General features: G+C 40.3%; 1 protein-coding gene across 1 annotated transcript in view; it reads left to right on the top strand.

Annotated features, from left to right (window-relative positions):
- Positions 1 to 23,340, top strand: part of LOC111869739 — a 217,657-nt gene that overhangs the window by 185,121 nt on the left and 9,196 nt on the right. The window contains exon 3 of the mRNA XM_033753545.1: positions 17,049 to 17,142. Coding sequence (XP_033609436.1) covers positions 17,049 to 17,142 — 94 coding nt within the window. The remainder of the gene's footprint in view (positions 1 to 17,048; positions 17,143 to 23,340) is intronic.

The following is a 23,340-nucleotide window of genomic DNA, read 5'->3' as shown; positions in this document are numbered from 1 at the left end:
GTGTGTGTGTGTGTGTGTGTGTGTGCGCGTGTGTGCGTGTGTGTGTGTGTGTGCGTGTGTGCGTGTGTGCGTGTGCGTGTGTGTGTGTGTGTGTGTGATATCCGCTAGCGACACAATGTCAGATTCTGAAGATAACTTCACAGACAGAAGACATCGGATGATATAAGAAAGAAACTTTTTCGTTTTATGTATTATTCTTTTGTTCGTTTATTTTATTGCCGGAGAATTTCCGTGTTATGGACACGCCATCTTGGTTCTATACTCCCGCCTTTACGATCTGTACGCTTGACAAGAAATTTCATCAATTAATGATGAAAGTATTTAATGACCTCTGTTGTTATGAAGACATTAAAAAAGAAATCGCTTCTCTTCCATGTTTTCTTTATTTCCACTTTGCTTTATATACTCGTAGAAGTATTTTTTTCTATATCCTCTAGGCACTTCTAGCAAAACTTTGCTAGAAATTCTTATAGGTCGATCATATATCACTCCGTGCTCCACGTCTGAAATGGCCATATAGACAACAGCGGGATACAGGCTGGCTCCTAGGAATCTTTGCTGAATGAATCCAAAGTGGAATAAGTATCGTTCAAGAATAAGTCTATAAGCCTAAGTCTGGAATTTCATGTTGCAATTTGATTGCAAAAGACGCATTTTAAACAATTTTCTTGAAAAGTAGAAGTAGTTACTGCATGCAGCGCCGTCAGGTTTCATTTCTGACAGTGGCTAATCTCGTCCACGCTACAGCGAAACTAACTCTGAGATACACTTGGAGTCCCATTCGATGGTTACGAGTGAAATTTTCGAAGTTAAAGTTGCTGGAATGCGAAACTCACCAGTTGGCTACCTCGATTATATGGGACTTCACCGCCATGTCTCATACACGCCTTAAAGGCGCCGTGCTTTGATGCAAGTGTAGTCGTTCTCTTCACGAAACACGCTCTCTCGATGAATTTCTTTAACTCACAATCCACTCTTAGCACTGATCCACATGTACCAGAGAAATGTATTGTAAATTTGTGTGATTCTTGAATTCTTCTTCTTTCATTTAACGATTCATGTACAAATGCAAGGATTATGTAACTTCTAATGGATTTTTAGTGCGAGGTGCCCGTTTCGAAACTTGGCCAGGACATCGACTATCAAGATTGGGATCTTCTTAGTTTCCTCAGTTCCTGAAGGCAGATGTCAAAATAATACTTTGAATTAGGTCACGACCACTTCCTTGCATATCCTGTTCAACTCATTATTGTTTATGATCCTGTCATTCGAGGCAGGGAATCTTGAGGTACTGTCCGAGCCATGAAGTTAAGTACAAGCTTTCAATTATGCTCTGAATTTCATCAAAGAATTCGTAGTAATGGGAGGTGTATGCCCATTTTGCTCCCAGCACTACAAGTGTCTGCACTTCAACTTGTCACTGCTGAGATGATGTCAGCAACAGCAGGTGTAAACATTGTTTTGTGCTTCTTGATAAATCTTACCACGTCTTCTTGCTCTGTGACCTCCTTTGTTGCGTGAGGCCCTCATTCAGTAGGATCCTCCAGAGTGAAACTGAGGTTCTCTGACCTGCATAGAAGAACTAAAGTCACTTGGACTGATAATATATAAAGTACTTCCTACTGTAGCTTATTCTCCAATTTTTTATTGTTTTCCTCATTTTCTCGCTTCATGAAGCAGTTGTGTGGTTAGCATTCTTTCGTATTACGGATGTCCCTGATGCAGATCTTGAAGTGGAGATACAGCGTCCTGACCTTCAATTTCTTCAATTCCTCTAGGCAAATTGCACGGGATGCTACTTAAAATGTTCAATGAAAATTATAGTTATATGGTCCTTTAAAAATTTGTGTTAGTAATGAATCTTAAGTTTGAATGGAACGTCACCTCCACTTCACATCTTCTGAGAGGGTGCTTCAGCAGGAGGATGGTTTCAGCTGTATATTTTTGCCTCCAATATAAGACACCTTAAACCGGATACGAGAAATTCGAGTGAAACCCACTGCAGATTCAATTTAATGAATGTTTCGGAACCTTGAAGACACGAGACGTTAGGTAATACTGTACATATTATGTTTTCATATATCCATGAAGTACGTATAATTCATACAGTTCATAGAAATTTTATAATTTCTAGCCTATTTCGGTTATTTTGAAACAAGAAGTCCCGGGAAGAATTCATCTCCTATTTTTCTTTGATACGGCATGGATTGCATAAAAGATGAGACGTCCAATCTATTCTTCTATTGTTGCTTGTGTATTCGTTGCCGCTGTAAGGACTATATGCAGCCGTTGCCTAGCAACTATAGGGGTTACTCATACAGGCATACAAACCGATGGGAGGAACGAATGAAGTAAGCCGTTGAGAAGGGTTCGGGTGCCAGGATATACATATACATTCATAGAGATTGGTGCGCAGAGGGATGCGCAGACGCACATAAGTTTAAGCCGCTGATTCTAGCCGGAATCCGGTTCCTTATAAATGGTCCCACTCTCCCGCGAATAAACTAATTGCGTAGCCATTTTTGTGGCATGTAGCGTGTTTATGCAGCGCAAGAGATTTTCATATCTCCTGCATAACCCATGCGAAATAAGCGGGTTTTGACTACATTAATTGCCCTGATAACAAAAGTGGCATTCAAGAAAAGGTGATAGTCACAATTGTTTTAACCCCTGTTTCTTGTGTTCATGATATTCCGCTTGGAATAATTACGTTAAATAAATGATTATAACTGTTTTCTCCCCTCTAAATGCCAAGATCTTAAATTATGTTTGACGAAATTATAAGCATAAATACGTACATATTACGAGCCGGGATAGATCAGTCTGTATAGCGACTGGCTACGGGCTAAAATATCGAGGAGTCGGAGTTCTGGTCCTGGTGGGGGCGAGAATTTTCTCTTCTCTACGTCGACGAGACGGGTTCTGGGGCTCGTTCACCCTCCTATCGAATGGGTACCGTGGACTGTTTCCCGAGGGTAAAGCAGCCAGTGCATGAAGCTGACCACTCACCTCCAATTAGGTTTTTACTGGCTCTACAGCCCCCTTGGGTTCTGGTTCATTTTACAGAGGGTAGGACCCCTTAGACGGGTGATCAGCTCGTCGCAAGGCCTCTACCTAAACACAGAGCGAGAACAGTACATGCCTCAGGCCGCTCGGCTACCGTGATCGGCCGTCCAACTAGTGCCGAGACAAAAAGAACGTAGATATATACATACATCCTTTACCGCATACGCCTTCATGACTTAGTGATTATTTAGAAAAACAGGGAAAACTTTTCCTTTTTTTATTGCTAGTGGGGTGGGACCAAGTCCCTTTTACTGCGGCCACTTCTGGTCTATTGTGCCAGCCCAAGATGATAGATGAGTGTGATTGTGGAGTAATTGGTGGAATGAAGATTGGCAGGGGAAACCGAAGTACTCGGAGAAAACCTGCCCCAGTGCCACTTGACCAGACCCGGGATCGAACCCGGGCCGCCGCGGCGGGAAGCCAGCGACTAACCGCTTGAGCTATGGCGCGGCCCAGACTTTACCTTTATTAAGAAATAAAATCAAAAATGAAAAATTGGCTATTTTGACTGATATCAGAATACACAAGAATACACAAAAATGCAGTTTCATTGGTTAATATTATCTTTGATATCTTCAAGATATAACAAATAGACGTAATTAACCATAAGATATCATTCATTCATTCGCTTCCGTCTCTAATGCAGCTTAAAACTGTCCACTTTCGCCCTAGTTTAAAATAACATTAAAATCACAGTCAATTATTTCGGCCATACTTGACCATCTTCAGGCAATTGTTCACTTTTCGAAACCATCGCAGTGCGCTGTATCTTAAATCAATTTATTTCAGTGCTATTGTGTTATCGTTGTTCGCATTAAAATACATTTGTTTGGGAACAAAACCCTTTCTCAAACCCAGGGCTATTTTCCACTTGCGGCGTCCATATTTGTTCCCCATTAGTATGTGTATTCCCACTAATGGAGTGTGTTACTTGTGTAAGCTAAACAAAACTGAAAGCAGCGTGTTTTAAAATATTGTATGTATATTCTAAACTGTAGTAAAACTTTCCACTTCAGTTTAAACAGAAAAGCTGAAGCTGATAGGATGAATTTTGGGGTGCTTACATACTCCTGCGATATTTCTGAGGAACAGTTTCCAACATGTATGGATACACGTTATTGTTGTTATGAGGGAGGAAAAAATGTTCCTATATCATAGTCCGTTGACAGCCTGCACCACACACCCAACTTTGGGCTGTCACGTTCATATTGCCTCTCACCCCCCTCCCTTCCCACCCGCCCACATTGGCACTGACGCAGAAAGTTTGCCTCGTTTGAGAACACGCGTCCTAACCAGAACACTGTTTTCCTCTATACATGAAATGAATAATTCTCACAATAGCGCAAGAACTATGACAAAATTGATATAGCTTTATTGCCTATCCATTTTTGTGTAGTTTACAAAATAAGGAACCGATCACTCTTCTCGCGCGGTCTAAAGAACGAAATGTTCTCCGGCTCTTACGCTTGCTTCGTGGGTTTGAACCCCTCTCCGAGCATGGATGTATAATTTTATCCTGTGTTTATGTTGTCCTGTGTAGGTAGAGATCTTGCGATAGACTGAACCCCCATCAAAGGAGTCTTACCGTGTGTCCGTAAGAATCACAATTTCAGAATCATTTTTTAATTTTAAATGTCAGAGGACTAATCCATCAAAGTATAAGAAGAAGGAAAAAGAACCGAAGGAGTTTGAAGCAAAAGTAGCGAGCAGAAATTTCGGGCCAAAAAGACTCAAGCTAAAGTGTGAATTAGGCCAGAATGTGAGTACAAGAAACTGACAGCTCCATTGTGATTTTCTGCTGTACATACTGGTTTAGCGGTAACACTCTGGCCCAGTATTCGGGAAGTGCTTGGTTCAAATACCCCCCGAGACACTATCCTGTACGCTGAGATTTCTAGTGGTCTCCCTCAGCCCTTCTAGGCAAATGCCGGCATAATGCCTCATTCGATCAAGACCGTATCCTTCCACATCCTTTAAAATTCATCAGTAATTCTACAGGCACTGAGAGCGTTTTAAAGTGATCACAAATTAAACCAAAATCACGGAGAACTCTCTGAATTTCAAGGGGGAACATAGACTGAGGGTATTTGAGAATAAGATGTTGAGGAGAATATTTGGACCGAAGGGAGATGAAGTGACAGGAGACTGGAGTAAACTGCGTAATGAGGAGCTTCATAACTTGTACTCTCCTGCAAGTACGAGTATAATTCTAATTATACGTAGGTGAGTCAAATGAAAACCATAAAACTGAGATAAAAATTCTAAATATTGCGCCATTGTCCTATAAGTTGGCAGACATGTTACAAATGCTATAAAGAGTATCCCATAGGTGGCAGTATAATGCAGACAAAGAGAACGCCATCACAGTGCCGGTTTTAACAATGGCTGCTCCACTGCGTACACCCACGAAAGAAAGACGTATAATTAGAATGATTAAGTTAAGGAAGATGAGATGGGCAAGGCATGTAGCACGAATGGGGGAAGGAGGAATGCATATAGGATATTGGTGGTAAATCAGGAAGGAAAGAGACCACTGGGAAGACGAAGACGTATGTGGGTGAACAATATTAAAATGGATCTTAGAGAAATAGGATGGGGTGGTATGTATTTGATTGATTTTGCTCAGGATAGGGACCAGTGGAGGGCTCTTGTGAACACGATAATGAACTTTCGCTTTCCATAAAATGCTGGGAAATTCTTGAGTTGCTGCACAATTTGCGGCTTTTCAAGAAGTGCTCAGCTGCATGAGTGAATGAGTGAATACGCAAGAATAGTTTAAAATCTTTTCCAGAATTCGAAATAAATATGTATTGCCTACACCCATGGTGAAATTATTAAAAAATTAATGCAATATAATTCAAGACTTATTTCATAGCTTGAATTTGTTATGGAAATCGTGCCTCATAATTGAAGTCCAATGATTCACGTTCAATCTATCGAACCTTACCCAATTCATATACGACACCTGTAAATTTTTTGTTTCCAACTGCTATTTACTGTGATAAAAATATTCTTCCTTCTTTTCTTTCCTTTCCTTTCCTTTCCTTTCATTTCCTTTGCTTCCTGCACTCGGCTTTAAAACTCGGGGTGAGCTTTGACCTCCTGAACAATCTGCCTCCATTCCTCTCTATTCTTCGTATATCCTCCTCGTCCTTTCACTTTCATTTTACGGAGATCTCATGCACATCCTCCAACCGTCTCAGCTCCTTCGCTCGTGTCGATTTTCGTTCAGTCCATCCATCCGAGGCTGATTGTCTGGTTTCTGAACAATTTAGTTTTTACGGTGTAAGGTCGTTAGCCCCACGCCCAGCACCCAACCTGGAGGACCAAGGTGTCCCTCTTTGTCTGATTCCTACCCCTTGACTTGTCCGGCACGGGCGACCCTACCAGTAGCTACGCTACCGCCCGCATAGCTCTCAGGATCTCAGGAGCGCTCAGACCCCACCACCATGATAAGGTGGAGACACCATTGGTGGGGATAAATGTTCCACTACCACTTCCATATCATTTTTCACACATCCTTTAATTTCTCAATTCAAGTTTTATAGCTGACAGTACATCCTTTAACAAACCAACAAATGAGTGTAAATAAGTCAATATCAGCTTCTTGAGAAAAATTTTGATGAATATTGCTAGAATCTTTTTCAAACCACTGGCTATGCATCTCCACTGCAGAGGTACCTGTGCACGCACTGTAACAATAATACTGATATATAAATCACGTGTTAGTAATTTAACTCACTCCCCGAGAGTATTTAACAATATGGTGTATTCACATGAATGTTTGCATATGTTCACACTGTCATACGGAGTTCCTTATTTACTCCTGCGTTTAGAAATGGTGCAGCGGTTTCACGGCTCTCGCCTTTGATCAAACGTTACATTTCTCGTGGGAGTGCATTAATACGTGTCGTGAATTTTGTAAACTCTTCCCCACATGTGCTGTGCCTCCGGGTCCCTGATGTCTATTCTGCTTTCCTTTATGTGAGAGAGCGCCTCACTCCCATTGTTTAGATATCCTGTATGACACGCTTGCCAGAGAAGTTGCCGATATAGAACGGCGATTCATATAGAGAAGCGTATTGCTGTACCTGAAAGTAAATACGAAAACTTTACTTTGTCAATATCTCCGGGTGTTTGACAGAAAATGGGGAAACACAAATTTTGTTAAAAGTAATAGGAAAGAGTGCGAGCAGCGTTCCACTGCTGATGAGAGCTTACATTGAAGCGAGATGACGTTGGAAAGACTGAGGACCGTATCCAAACGGTCCCCTTTCATATGAGAGCTGGGCGGAAGTCTGCATTAAAAAAGACGGGAAGTTAAGTTGGAATTTCCAAAACTGGAATTCTCTAGAAAGTTCTGGAATAATATAGATTTTCTTTTTGAAAATACGAAAAAATAACATATAAGAATAAAAAATGAGCAGAGATTAAAACCCTCGACTTCGGGTTGGGAATCTGATTTCTTATACTCAGCTACCTGGGCCACCGAAATTTATATTTGAAATGAAGCCTGAACAATGCATTCTTTTTATGGCCGCGCCATAGCTCAAGCGGTTAGTCGCTGCCTTCCCACCGCGGCGGCCAGAGTTCGATCCCGGGTCTGGTTAAGTGGGATTTATGGTGGACAAAGTGGCGCTGGGGGCGGGTTTTCTCAGAGTTCTTCGGTTTCTCCTGCCAATCTTCATTCCATCAAATTCTCCATCATCATAATGAACCGGGGCAAGCTACAATAGGCCAATCAGTGGCCGCCGTGCCGATTGGATCCAGTTGGACTCCACCCCCCACTAAGCGAATTAAAATTAAAAAAAAATGTTTCTTTTTGTCACATGTCCGTCGTTCCGTGGCTAATAATAACGGCTTCTGCATTGGATGATTACAATCAATTACAGCAGCTCACAATCGATCTACTGCAGAGTACTCGCTCCATGTCTCAATTCTCTTACAATTTCTGAACAGTTACTGAACTGATTGAGCGTCCTCACGTGTCCTTCCTTTATAATCAGTCTGCTGTCGAGGACTCGCCACATTCCCGTTCTCCTGGCTCATTTTCTTACAATTTATGAACACAGTTACTGAACTCACTGAACCTTCTCAAGTGTCTTTCCCGTATAACTTCTGAATGGACCGAATAGAGTTCACTACCGCCAACAGTTTCTCTTTTATTATGTGCTTATCCGTTGCTGCGGAATCGTGTTTAGCGAGCCGTTGTCTAGCAATGGACGTCTCTATGACGTTTCTCTGACTGCACATTTCCGGTGTTCAGTCGTCATGTCACAGTATAATACTTGACAGTAACCAGGAGTACACAAGATAAGAAGTTCTGAAATCCTCCTTTTCGTGTGTTGATCATTGCTTTTGCAGAAAGATAAGATACTTACGTCACTGGTGTTCAGTTTCAAGCAAAGGCAGTAAATTCCAAACGGTAACAAATTCAGTGTTTAGAGTTCCTGTTGCAATCCTTTACTGAAAGCTTGGATTTACTTCACACTTCGCTTCCATATTCTCAGTTATTTCATAACGAGCAGTTATGGTGGAAATTATAAACTTTATGTTAGATGTGTTGATGAGGTTTCATAGCACCGACGTGTGTGCAAATGAAAAGTATGTGACAGGAAGCAAATGATTGTGCTACATCGCAGCGTATCACCTCACTTCGCGGAAGATCTAGCCTCACATGTTTCATGTGACATTGGCAAGAAAGCTTGGCATTTTCCATTCTCACCCCAAGTTCCGATGTAGGGGTGCACATATTTACATAATTACATGTACAAGTAAGGATTGCGTTTATACTGGTCTCTTAATTTGCAAGGGCGCAAGTTTGTTGCTTCCTATACTCAATCTAACTCTCAATGTAGGGGTGCACAAATTAACATAACTACAAGAACAGCTTTGCTTTATGTTACCATCATAATTGCAGGGTCGAAACGTAACGCTCCTGCTTAAACTCATAGGCCAAGCCAAGCAATAGAACAGCAGAAGCGGGCGCTAAGCTTACGTGATGTCTTCCTTGTTTTACTCTTCCACTCTTTTATGTTGCTCCGAGATACCGGACTCTCTTCATAACGTAATGTTAATAGTCACCACCGTGAGATCCATACATCAAACGAAGTCCAACTAAAAATCATAACATGTTAAATAGAAAGCATGAAAGTAATTATTAATTTCATCTTTTTTTTTCCTTGGCACTACAGCCCCAGTGGGCCTAGGCCTACCTCCATGAACTTCTCCGTTCACTTCGGTTTTTCTAGATCTTACACATTAGGTAGGACTCCTTGGGCGGGTGATCAGCTCGTCGCAAGACCTCTACCTGTACACAAACACAGTTAAACGCACACACACAAACTAAACATCCATGCCCTGAGTGGGATTCGAACCCACGATCCCGGTTTCCAAGCAAGAGAAAACAGTACATGCCTTAGACCGCTCGGCTACCGTGATTGGCCTCACTTCATCTTTTGTTGTAACTATTTTGTGCTTGGATTAGAACACCAACATTTATAGCTTTGCATACTTATCAACTGTGACACCGAGATAATGAAAATGATACTCTTTACTCTGAATGTCTTCCGTGCAATAATAAGCGCTAAAGTAACAGGCCTTCTCTATATTTTACTATTAACTGTCTCTCTATGGCTCTACAGTCCTTGTGGATCTTGGCCCATTTTTCAGTTTCTTAATTTATGCATTGTCGGTAAGATTCCTTGGAAGGGAGATCAGCCTGTTGCAAGTCAGCTACCTACACACAGGATATCAAAATTTCTGTGGCCTGTAGTCCGTAAGCGAACTATATTAACCGAGCGACCGCCGCTTGTCGGCGAAGTTAGTGCCAACTTTTGGGGACAGAGGGTGTCGCGTGGTCAGTGCAACGAATCCCCAAGGCCGTTAATTTCGGTTCTCTAGACCGGAGCCGCTAATTCCTTGAAATATCTCCTCAATTATCATCACGAGGCTGAGTGGACCCCGTTCCAGACCCGCTACTTCTCATACAATCTGGTAGCGCCGGGAATCGAACCCGGGACCTTCGGATGCGTAGCCAGGAACTCTGACCACTAGACCACAGAGCGGTTTAACATCACAAAAACAGAATAAAAAACACACACACACAGACATCTATGCCTCGAGTGGGATTCGAACCTACTTTCCCAGAGTTCGAGCGGGCGAAGACGTTCCATGCCTCAGACCGCGCGGCCGTTTCTATATAATATTATTATACAGCCGTCAGCACAACAAACAGGTTCATTTCTATTTATAGAGCAAAAACAATGAGCAGTAACGTGGGTTTGGTCAGTACATTTCAGTACTTACCACCAAATTCCGGCACGACTGCGCACCCCCACAGCTCAGTAACGCCGTGCGGCAATCATTGGTTTTCAGATTTCTGAACAAGTGGCTGGATGGAGAAGAAATGACTGTTCCTAGCCTTCCCATTCACCGGATATTATACCATTCGATTTCTTGTTGACATTATGTAAGGACGTAATGCATTCCTCAAAACTGACGTCACCACCAACGTTAGAAGGAATAGCAGCGGTAGCTGCTGTCGCCGGAAGGTACTGTCACTTGTTAGTGTATAGACACGGGGATGTATTGAACATTGGGTTTACTGTACACTTGCCACTCGTAACTACGAGTAACTATAACAGTATCACTGATCTACATACCTTACAGATCCCTTTACTGCAGCACATATAAAGTTTCCTCTGTTACGTCTTCCCTAGTCGTTGTTAAGTGGCGGCTTCTGACAAAGGATACTCGACTGCTTAAGTACTCTTGTCCTCACTGGATGACATTTGGCTCACAGCTGACTGGTTTCCTCTTATTCCTCGCTGTATTAGTTCTGCGATTGTTATTTGTTGCCTAGCTTGCTCGTTTGTTGACGTATGAGTGTTTACTATGTCATTGCCTAGCAAAGGATGACGTCTCTTTCTAAAATGTTCTGTCATGTCACAATACCTTAACTGCAGACTGGATGTGCACGAAGTTTCAGAAAGATTAAATCGGATTAATAGACCAAAATTATATCCACATTGCACTCCTAAACTCATTTCTCATTCTCTTATCATATTCAGTTACATTCAAACAGCGAAACTCTTTTTATGAAGATTCTATTTAAGTTCAGTAAACATTATTATGAACAAATATAAAAAACATGGAGGTGCTTCCCTTCTTGAACTTAGTTGCTCAATGAACCGGGGGTCCATATCCCATTTTCTTAGTAAGCGTCAGTCTTTGTTGCAGAATTGTTTGAATTTGAGCTTTCGCCTGCCCGTGATCTTAGCCACGGATACCTCAATGTCGATACAATTCCTGCAAGTGTCTCTTTCGCTGCAATCCTCGAACTTCTGAAATTACAGCTTCACCTCTACCCCATTATGTTACACACTGTGACATTTTGGCCTGGTTTGCTACAAAATAGTAGTTAATATTAGGACAAAGTATAAATAAATCAGTAATATCCAAGCCCAATATCTGTGCCCAGTTTTTCGCAATGTTTTCTTACTGTCTTAACAACAAAACAGCCTCCCACTGGTCCGTAATCTCAGCCACACGAATCCACTCCATGCATTCCCATGTCATTTTTTCGGTATCAATTTTAATATTATCCTCCAATCTCTGCATACTTAGTTAAATACAGTATTCGTAATAACCGTATGGTCAGTGCCTCAGTTTGTGTATGCTTCAGTAAGTTGGTACTTTTGCTCAATCACGTTTCATGATGCTGTTGTCAGAAAGCCTGCGCATGCGTCGAGTGTACAGTTTCAAGTACTTATCGGCAATACAAGAGCTCTTGATTGTCTCTTGATTCCTAGCATACCGAGCTCTCAGAGTACCATGAAGTGATTTAGTTTCGCAAATTAATTATTCTGGACTACATTCCAACAGCCGGGTGGACGGAGGCGTGAGTTCTTCATTGGCAAAAATAAAATTCTGATGTTGATTCAAGGGTGGCTGCTTGTTCTTCATTGTGTTTCTTACGTATCGCATGTTGAAGCAGATTCTAAAAGTAAATGTAGGGCAGGAAGATGAAGCAATCATATAAAGGGACAGGAATGCTGAAACTTTAAGGTCGTGAAATTAAAAAAGGAGAAGAGTAAAGGCACAGAAGGAAAATAAACAGCAAATTATAATAAGTTCGCGAGAGAAGGAAAGCAATAAAATTATAGAAATAAAAGGATTATTATTATATTTTACCCTAACTAGATTCATATTGACTCCGCGTCTGGTGTGTGGAATTCTATTACCTTCACTGACGTCAACAAACTGGAGCGCACACAGCAGAATTTTACAGCCCTCTGTTCTAACAATTTCTCTCTTTATGTCCATTAAGGTTCGGCCTCACAGAGCGCTACGCTATGTTCTCTATACGAACAGAAAAATATCTCCCTTTATTGCCAATGTGACTGGCCACACAGACTTCCGTACGTTACGTACGCTATGTTACCTGCGTCGCAGAGTGTACACAGCATACGTAGCGTACGTAGCGAACATAGCGTAGTGCTCTGTGTGGCCGAACCTTTACAGTCATACTTATGCTTTAGGTCAGTTAAAATTGCAAAGTAAAAGTAAGAGGATTCACTCTTTCTTATTGAAATTATTTTTAATTCTTCCATCCTCTTTAGGAGCATGTCCTGTTCGGTATTTCAGAGACTTTTTTGTTCAATATCTGTTTTTCAATTGAAAATGGTCCTTCTATTAGAAGTGCATCAGCTACAGTATTTTGTAGAGATGTTCACATATTTGAATTCAAGCCGTTTTAAATAACATTTTATAATAGTATAAATATTAACTGTTTATTTGTACAACAGAAATCTGTACGTATTTACTGTCACCTCACAATGGTTGCTCGGTTGCTTTTACTGATCTGTTACTCTTGTCCAAAGGAAGAATATGTCTTATGTTGTCTCATGTTTGTGTGTATGTGTCTGTTTCCCTTGTCTCTTTACTCGTGCTTACCTTATAATGGGCCTTTAGGCCAAGCACATAAATAAATGAAGAATTGCATTATTATTATTATTATTTATTAAATTAGTACTACTGCTGCTGCTGCTACTACTACTAATGCTGTTACCTCTGCTGCTACTATTACTGCTACTAATGCTACTACTTCTACTATTATTACTACCACCACCACCACCACCACCAATATATCGGTTTACAATGGCTTATGTGCATATATTCATAACTTTGCTAAAAGAAATATAGTATAAATCTTGCCCTATTCAAAAGACGCTGACATTTTATCACATATCCAGTGAAGTATAGTTTTTGTGACAGGAAGCCCAGGCGCTGGGCTATGCGATGCATATTACAGGGCCTCTCTCTGGGCTTTGAAATGCTGGCTTGTGAAACTGACCACTCATACCCGTCTGTAGCAGATGTTTAGAAAATTTTCCCTGCACACCAATAATCCTTCATGGAGTGTTCCTTAGCCACATGAGTAACTTTTATTTTATCGATGAATTGTTTTAGTTAATTGTGAGCAGAACTCTTACGAGGTTCATTCTTGTCTGCGCAGATGAAAATAGAGCACGTACCATAAAGAGAAACAAATATTGGAAGCAATAGAAATTATTGCAGTAGTATTAAGAATTGTGATAAGCAAATCGAGGTTTCACCGTGTGAAAAGGGGAGACGAAAGACATGAATACATTGTCAAGGGAACAGTAGAACGGATGGTGGGTACACGGACAGAACAGAAGAACCACATGTTCTGAACAGCACACGGTCCCGTTTTACGAATAAAGAAAACAAAGGGAGAAGGAGTCCTGGGAGACCGCACAGAAGATGGCGACTTTCACGCAGTAGAGGAAACATGCCCATAGCCTCAAAGAAGAAAAAGAGGAAAAGAGAATTCTGAATACTAAGCTCCATCCCACACAGAAAGAATTTACATGTAAATAGAAGAAGGGGTGGGGGGAGGAAGATGGACGGACTTCGCGAAGCCAGCGGATCGTCATGGATACAAAACCTGTATAAAAATGAAATATTTGTGTCCTCATAGGCAAATAAATTACCTTACATTCGCGAGGTACATGATTTCGAATCCCGGCCACGACACTGGTGTTTTTATTGATGCTCTTTGTGGTTTTCCTAAGATTCTCCGCACATATGAGTACATATTTAATTAAAATAGATTTAGCAGCTTTCGGCCCTCGCAAATCTATCGTTCGCAGTCACCATATAGTGACAACCTCTGCTGTTTGAGTCGGGGCACGATTCACAGTCGTGGGGGCCCCTGATCAATTGAAATTTGGAGGCCTTTAAGAGTAACAACAGATTATTTTATGTCACGTCTTCCTTTTGTGCTATTTCTTATAACTAGAAGTACTAATTAATGTTTTCATGATTTTAAAGGAGCAAACGTCGCAATAAAATCTGTAGACTCTATTTCTGTTTCGCAGAAAATCCGTGCCAACCTCCACGGTCAGTCCCCCTTAAATCTGACACTGGATATAGCATTGTAAAATAAAAAAAATAATAATTTTCTGACAATACTCAAGACGTTATTTCAGTGACATTTTGCTGTAAATGCGACTTTGAAAAATAGAAGCAAGAGAACAAGGAATTTCTCTGCTTCATCTTCTGGTTCCAGCGGTTCCGGCTTCTGTTACGGAGGCCTGGCTCTCGTGGCTGGAACTTCTAGCGAATCTACTCTAGTCCTACAGGCGAATGCTGGGATAGTGTTTAAGAATATGCCACAGCGGCATATGTCCATACCATACGTATTTCATATTCCACAATAATACTTTCCTCCTTTACATTTAACAATATGACGTCATTTTTTTTATTGCTAGTGGGGTGGGACTAAGTCCCTTGTACTGCGGCCACTTCTGGCCTATTGTACCAGCCCCAGATGAAAGGTGAGGGCGATTGTGGAGCAATAGGTGGAATGAAGATTGGCAGGGGAAACTGAAATACTCGTAGAAAACCCGCCCCAGCGACACTTTGTCCACCACAAATCCCACTTGAGCAGACCCAGAATCGAACCCGGGCCGCCGCTGTGGGAAGCCAGTGACTAACCGCTTGAGCTATGGCGCGGCAATATGACGTCATACTGAAGAGTGTATGATAACAGTATGACAGGACATTTCGCCCTTCAAGGAAATCTCCTGTAGGCACTTCTTCCACGTACTTGATTGTTCTGGCCGGTAAAATTTAAGGAAAATCTATGTGCTCATGCTTCATGGTCGCTTTCTTATCTTTGCAGTTTTATAGCTTCATCTTATGGCAGTGCCCGTCTTCTGTGAGTGTCACTTATATCTATCGCTGCAGTGAACAAGCCCACTGTTTCTCTTTTACGGTTCTGAATTCCCCCCCCCCATCCCCACCCCGAGACATGAGACTGTAACGTCCACGTGAATTCCACAATATTCAATACGTTCCTTACGAATACAACAGCAAGATTTGAGTCAGTGACCTTCTGTCTGAAACACACTGTATCTACAGTTTATATAAAATGTACTTCTCAAAGCTCTTTGCGTCTATATATGCGTGTGTACTTCTGTACACATTTTCGTAGAAAATATTGTTCAGGAATACCTTTAATTTATTTCTCGGTTTATTTAGTGGAGCCTTTTTGCATAAGCTATTATCAAGTCAAGGAGGATGAAGGGGGCAGGTCATATAGCACGAATGGGAGAGACGAGGAGTGCGTGTAGGATATTGGTGGGAAAGCCAGAAGGAAAGAGACAACAGGGAAGACCAAGGCGTAGTTGGGTGGACAATATTATAATAGATCTTAGAGAGATCGGATGGAGTGGTATGGATTTGGTAGATCTGGCTCAGGATAGGGACCAGTGAAGGACTCTTGTCAACACGGTAATGAACCTGCGGTTTCCATAAAATGCTGGGAAATTCTTGAGTAGCTGCAGAATTGGCGGCTCCTCCAGAAGGGCTCAGCTCCATAAGTAAGCAAGTACACAATACATATATATGTATATATACATATATTGTTGAATGTTAGCTTGGTCACTTGTATAAAATACGCGCATATATATATATATATATATATATTGTGATGTATAGACTTACTGCTAGGCAAAGACTCGGTAAACACATTCCCGCTAAGCAAACGCGCTCGACAATAGGACGCCCATTACTAGGAAACGGAGCACTAAACACGACTTCTTAACAATATAAGATTGTGTTTTCCATCGGGTGCGTGAAAAGTGATGATAAAGAAGTGTTCGGCAGCATACAGAGTAAAGAACAGTAGTCGAGGGTGGTCGGGTCTAGTCGAGTCGCGTTTCAAGACGCCAGCCTGCCAGGTCATGTGTTTTGGAGCAGGGAATTGAATTTAGTCGAGAATAGTGGTAGGAAGTGAATCGGACTGTGCAAAGAAGACTTCATGTGTGATTTTAAGTTACAGTGAGACTGTGATAAATCCGTTGCCAGGATACGACTAGTGATGACAGAGAGTCGTAATGTGTGTGTAACGGTGAACTGCAAAGTGTGTAGAACAGCGATAGCGCTGTATTGCCTGTAGTCCCGAGTTGTGTGAATCTATAAAGTGCAATACAACCAATCATCCAATCCACAACCCGTCTTATAAATCACCCAAACACTTGACAATACTATATACACACATATACACATATAGTCCAATAGCGATATGGTAGTGGATGTCGAAATACTTGTAACTACACTTAAATACCTTCATAATTTAGAGTGTAGAAGGTTCTTGCTTAGGTATAAATATGTAGACAAACTGTGGAGTGTAGACTTATGCAAACCGCCCAAAATCTCTACATAGACATTAACTCTCTAACTCACAATTATGAAGGTACTTAGATGTAAATATTGCTGCTAGAAATTAATGCATACAAAACAAATCTTTTAAACTCGTAAGCCTCTGATGATGGTCCTACAGGAGCGAAACATTTGAGGCATGATTTATGCAATGAATTGAGTTATAACTGCTACATCTTATGCGTGATAGTTTGTATTTCTTCATTATTAATATTTATAATTTGTTTCAGGTACAGTACACAAGCCAAGATGGTGGATACGGGTACAGGGAATCTTTATATAGTTGGGTCGTTCAAACGGATGTCTCCGGACCCTGATTTCAAGGTAACGTGTCAGATTTATACGCGTTAAAGAACATAATGCTTGATCCTGTTTTGGCGATGTGCACCCGCCGGTTAGACCCAGAGCATGTCTGCTTTAAGTAGTTGTGTGTGAAGAGCTGTATAGTTTTTTCGTGCTGCAAATGTTGGTCAGGTGGCATGTTCACAAGGCACTGTAAATTATATTTATGCATAGTCCGCTAGGGTGCTCAGACACTTAGCACAGAGCAGGATGCGTTTTCTCTTCGCTGTTCATGGATGTCAGTGCATTGTTTCTTCTGACACGTTTTCACTTCAATTTTCATGTTGGTGTCAGTTTTTGCTTCTCAGATGTTGCTTCCTCTTGCTGGAATTAACCATGTGACTACGGGAAGATAGATTCTGACATAGATTTTAATTAGATAACATTGTGTAAACAGCAATAAATCTTTTGTTGGAAGAACAGGATAGTGACATCTGTCGGCAGAAAATATAAACACTCGTCCTACAGTAAAAGTGCCTTCAGTCTTCATGGCGTTTGTGTAAATGGACAGTGTGCGAGTCATGCAATGGCAAATTATAACCAAGTAATTCCGTGGAGCCGAGGCCTTCTTCAGAAACCACCGGTCACTAAGCTACTCAAGGATTTCCCAATAGTTTACGGAACCGCGATGCTCATTGCTTACTTACTTATGGAGCCGAGCCCTTCTTGAGGAGACGCCAGTTCTGCAGCTACTCAAGAATTTCCCAGCATTTTATGGAACCTGAAGGTTCATTAAGGTGTTCACAAGCGTCCTCCACTGGTCCCTATCCTGAGCCAGATCAATCCAACCCATACCATCCCATCCTATCTCTCTAAGATCCATTTTAATATTGCCTTGGGCTTCCCAGTGGTCTCTTTCCGGCTTTCCCACCTAGTGTCTCCCATTCGTGCTACATACCCTGCCCACCTCATTCTCCTTGACTTCATCATTCTAATTCAGTTACGAAAATGTTCACAAAGCCTCGGACCTGGACGGATCCTCTGGATAAACGACCGGGAGGCTCATTAGCATATTGAAAAGGGCCCGCCGTTTCTCCCTCTCCTGAGCTGGATGATTACATCTATTTCTGTAATATCCACTTTAATATTATACTTCAACCTACGTTTGTATCTTCCCAGTACTCTCATTCAGTCTCAGTGCCTTATTATACGAACGGAAATTCCCATCGAATGACTTCAAGATGTATACGCCTTGAGATGTTTCGTACTTATTTCCATGTATATAATCTGTTGTGTATTGGATTTTAATTTTAATTTTGCACGGTTTTGAGAAAAATAAACAATATTTTTGCCGAGTCCTAATGGGCATCGCTATATTTGTTGCTTGCAGATTTTTGCCCGCGTAACACAGAGTGAGCACAGGTCATCTTTACAATTTCGAAAATATATGTTGAAGGAATAAGGCCAGATACAACATCGGAATATACAGATATGAAATTACAACTCTCAAATTTATTTTGCCACTTCGATGTTCGATATATGCGCTACTTGTAATTCTTATGCACATAAAGTTGGAATTCCAGTTCCCTCCATACATTCTGCAGCATGAAAATATCGTGCCTCACAGAACTGTTTATAAAATGCATAAATATATGGCTTAGAAGATGGATCCACTCCAGTTTCTGTTGTGTATTGGATTTTAATTTTAATTTTGCACGGTTTTGAGAAAAATAAACAATATTTTTGCCGAGTCCTAATGGGCATCGCTATATTTGTTGCTTGCAGATTTTTGCCCGCGTAACACAGAGTGAGCACAGGTCATCTTTACAATTTCGAAAATATATGTTGAAGGAATAAGGCCAGATACAACATCGGAATATACAGATATGAAATTACAACTCTCAAATTTATTTTGCCACTTCGATGTTCGATATATGCGCTACTTGTAATTCTTATGCACATAAAGTTGGAATTCCAGTTCCCTCCATACATTCTGCAGCATGAAAATATCGTGCCTCACAGAACTGTTTATAAAATGCATAAATATATGGCTTAGAAGATGGATCCACTCCAAGTTGCTTCAAGCACTGTCGTTACACTCGTGTGACACATTTGGTTTCATAATACCGCAGGATAAACTTCGCTTTTTGCGAAGGTTTCGCAATTTTGTTACTACAGCGCACCTGACGGTAAACCACTGCAACTGCATGCACGCGCTTTGATCCGGAACTTTGACACTTCAGCCTAATGTCTGAAAATTCGGTTCTATTGTGTTGCCTCATTTTTCAGAAAAAAATGTTCGAAATTATAATGATCATTTATGCTCACTCTCTATGTTAATTTGTCTGAATTTAAATTTTTTGTTTTGTTTTGTGAGAGAAATTTAACTGTTTGTATGTGGCCATAATTAGATAGCATAATAATTTGTAAGTTTTTTAGTTGATTAACGGAACGTGTGAAAATAATTATGCCATTGAAATATTACTCTTCTTTAGTTGAAAATATTCGAAATCTCTTATTCCAGATTAATGTTGCATATTTCTTTCTTTATGCCTTTATTCTTCATTATGACTGTAATTAGTAAAACGAAATATTTATGCATGTAAAACACACGTTTAAACGTGTTGAATCATATGTATCTTTTGTAAAATATTGTCAGGAATTGTATTAAAATTGATAAAAGTAACTCAAATGCTTAAGGTAGGCCGCAAACCGGCATCCGTCAAGACATGTAACAGTCAAGACACGATGTCTGCGACATGACGCAAAGAAAGAAGCACAGTTGAAACGAATGCGATTATGAAAACCGTCGCACACCGGTCTGAATCATGATGCTGACATCGTGTCTTGACTGTTACATGACTTGAGGCATACCGGTTTGCGGCACACCAAGACTACTCGGAACACTTGGCCTAATATTGGAGCGTACTATTATAATTTGTCTTTAAGAAATAGTGTGTGAAATTACAGAGTGGGTTCAGTCGGCTCAGAATCGTCGTATGGTGGAAGTTCCCTACAATCAGGACATTTTCCAACAATATTATTCAGCGCCTTAAAGAATGTTCTGCATCGTAGAATTAAGTTTAAATAAAAAATAAATAATTAATTAAATTGACAGTGAATTTAATTAGTAGTATGTTTACGAAGGTTGAAAAGCAAAAGTACCACAGAATTTAGATTAGTTTGGTATTACCGCCTATGTAATTAGTAGGATGGTTAAAAACCTGTGTAAATGATGCTGACTGTACACGAATCATGTACGTATTTTGTAATGGAAATGAGTTTATCAGGCTTCCAACACGTACCGGGTCAGGCACTGGTAGGTCGTGTGTTTCGTGTAGAAACGTGAGGGGAAAGTTAACAGCAAAATAATTGCAGAACACGTGACAATTTGAAGTGTGCACACAGACCCCTCTTTTTCCAAGAGTGACTCATAGTTATGTGTTAAATACAAGTGAATGATGTCTGCTTCATTTGGCGTTCAATTTTGATCTATTAATTACATTATTAATATTGATTTAATTTAATTTGTCCCGAACTATTCTCAAGTGGAAGCTGTGTGCTAGCTATGAATCCTACAAACCCGATAAAAGCACCATACAAAAAAATTGTATGAACAAAATTGCATTTTTTTACGTTTGTTATCATAGACGATTTGACCCCATATAGTCCGTTAGGAGGTGATCGACGTTTGGTTACACCAATTTTTAGGGTTGAAGAATAAGCAAAGAAGGTTTTAGGCAGTATTGGGGCTGTTGCTTGTTTAGCTTATTATTTATCCCTGAAAACGGAGGCAATACATTACTGCGAAACGTTGGTGAACTTCTACCAGGCTACACAGCATCGCATCCCAGAACAGTTTAAGAAAGTTAATTGAAAATGTTTATTTTCAATTAAATTTATTCCCAAAATAATAAACGAGCCCACCCGAAAACACTCGAAAATAAACGAGTCTAAATAGCACGCTGTTAAAATAACAAGACTTCATTGGTGTAACTGTTCGTCTGCACTAGTAAATCCGCTTGGTTGAGTGTCGCTTTACTCGGGAAATCCCCGTTCTGTCGCTCAGTATTACAGTCTGGGAGGGAGAACTAACAAAATACTTTCTTGCTGATATGCATTAATCACATTAATAATATGCTGGATAAAAAATAACACAAAAATTTGATGAAATTAAAGGAAATCTTAATATTTAAATCTTCATTCCACTACTGATCCAAGAAACTGATAGCGCAAGGACATCGCCACGAATTTTCAAGCAGTGGGCGGCAATTAATATTTTCACGAAATAAGGGGAAAAACAATTCCAAGATACACGTATTTTGATAGTGCCTATTTTCCGGTATACTATATACGTATATCAGAGCCATCTATAAATCACAATTTAAACAGGTCTAATTGATTTCATAGCGCAGTCGATATAGCGACTTGCTAGGAGCTTGACGACCGAGAGGTCGGATTTCGACCCCTGGTAGGGTCAAGAATCTTCTCCGAGTCGTGTAGACCAGCTCTGGGATCCCCACAACCTCCTATCCAATAGGTTACAGGGGTAAATCGGCCAGGGCCTGACGCTAACCACCCACTTCCAGCCAGTGATGAGGTAAAGAAAATATGGATCTATGCACCCACACTCTCATACGCCTTCATAGCGTAGTGCTTAATTAGTTGTTAATACCTTGGCATGTTTCGGTTTCATGAGACCATCCTAATGGGACTAGTCTCTTGAGATTTGTACATGTCGGGATATTAACAGCACCAGAAATAAACTAGATATCCTTGTTCCGCGATTTGCATCTGACTCCAAGAACTTAAATTTATTCGGGATCAAAGTCATTCACTAAAGAGAATTCCATCCTCGTTATGTCATTCTCGTATTATTTAAAAGTACTTCCAAAAATTCGTCTAAAATTTTATCATAATCTTCTGAGAGCCCGATCTCCAAGTTGTTTCCCCACAAATATTCTCTGCACATTTATTTTCTCACCGTCTGAGATAATTTTTGGGCTCGTTCTAACCTCCTTAACTCCACTGTCCCAATACAGATCTGTACGATCATACAGTTCCTTCTCCTACGATATGATGGATTCCACAATTATCCATCTTCCTGTTCTTTATTAAAACAAAATTGTCTTCCGAACCCTCAGGTTGAAAGCCTCTTCAGTTAGTCCCCATCTCCAGAAACCAGAATCGGTAAGCAGGATTATGTCAATGCGTCAGTCAAACGCAAAGAATTATATATATTTTTAATAAATAATTCATATAAAAAAATTGTCAATAAAATGAGTTAGTTTATTAAAATGTTATCTTTTGCTATATGTTTTGATCATTTACGGCCATCATCAGTCGTATATAAACAGTAAAACGCATCCATGTTCGTTACTAGACTGTGTATCGCAATGAATCCTCTGCTATTAGTCTTGTATGTAAAAGTTCTTACATATGGATGGAATGTTCTATATTAGAAAGTTTTGCGTATTGGATATTTTGTTTATGGTTATGTTTCCTGGTTTTTTGTTGAGGTGTAGTTTCCTAGCTTAAACCCCCACATGCATGAGGCCTAACACCTATGGCCATGCATATGTAAGGACTGGAGAAAATAAAATCAGACTCCGACTAAAATATAAGATAAAATTATAGAATCAAATTGTTAAAAGGGAAACTGTTGGTATTATAAATCAATGATCTGATATTTCATAGTTTTTAAATAAAAACAGGATGATGGATAATTCCCAGAATAACAATAGTTTTATTAATATAAAAGAGATTTTATTTCTAGAATTTTTATTGTAAAATTGGAAAACTTGTGTCAGTCCAGTATGGTTTTAAAACGGTAACTATCAAAGATATTGCCACTTCGATTTGCATGCTTGTAAAATGTTGTTTCCCACTCTTTCGGATGAACATAAATTTAAAATGCTTGGAAATGAAGTATACACATTATAATATTGTACAGTGCGACAGTTTTGGCGAATTAGAGACACCTAATGATGGCCGTTTACGGCCGAAACATGTCGTGAGAAAGAAAAGGGGCAATTATAAGTTGCATTATAGGCGGAGATATATTCATCATCATCAGTAATCTGTCAAGACGACAGGTCCACAGTCTCTTTCAAAACAATTCCTCCACTTAATGCGATCTAGAGCTTTCTCCTTCAAATGACAGTATCCTCTTCTGTCCCCAAGGTCATCCAGCATCTTCTTACGTCTTCTTCCTCGTCTTCTTGTCACTTCTATCCGCCC

This window comes from Cryptotermes secundus, unplaced genomic scaffold, assembly GCF_002891405.2.
Source record: "Cryptotermes secundus unplaced genomic scaffold, Csec_1.0 scaffold28, whole genome shotgun sequence".
NCBI lineage: Eukaryota > Metazoa > Arthropoda > Insecta > Blattodea > Kalotermitidae > Cryptotermes > Cryptotermes secundus.
This window is presented reverse-complemented; position numbering and strand designations above follow the sequence as displayed.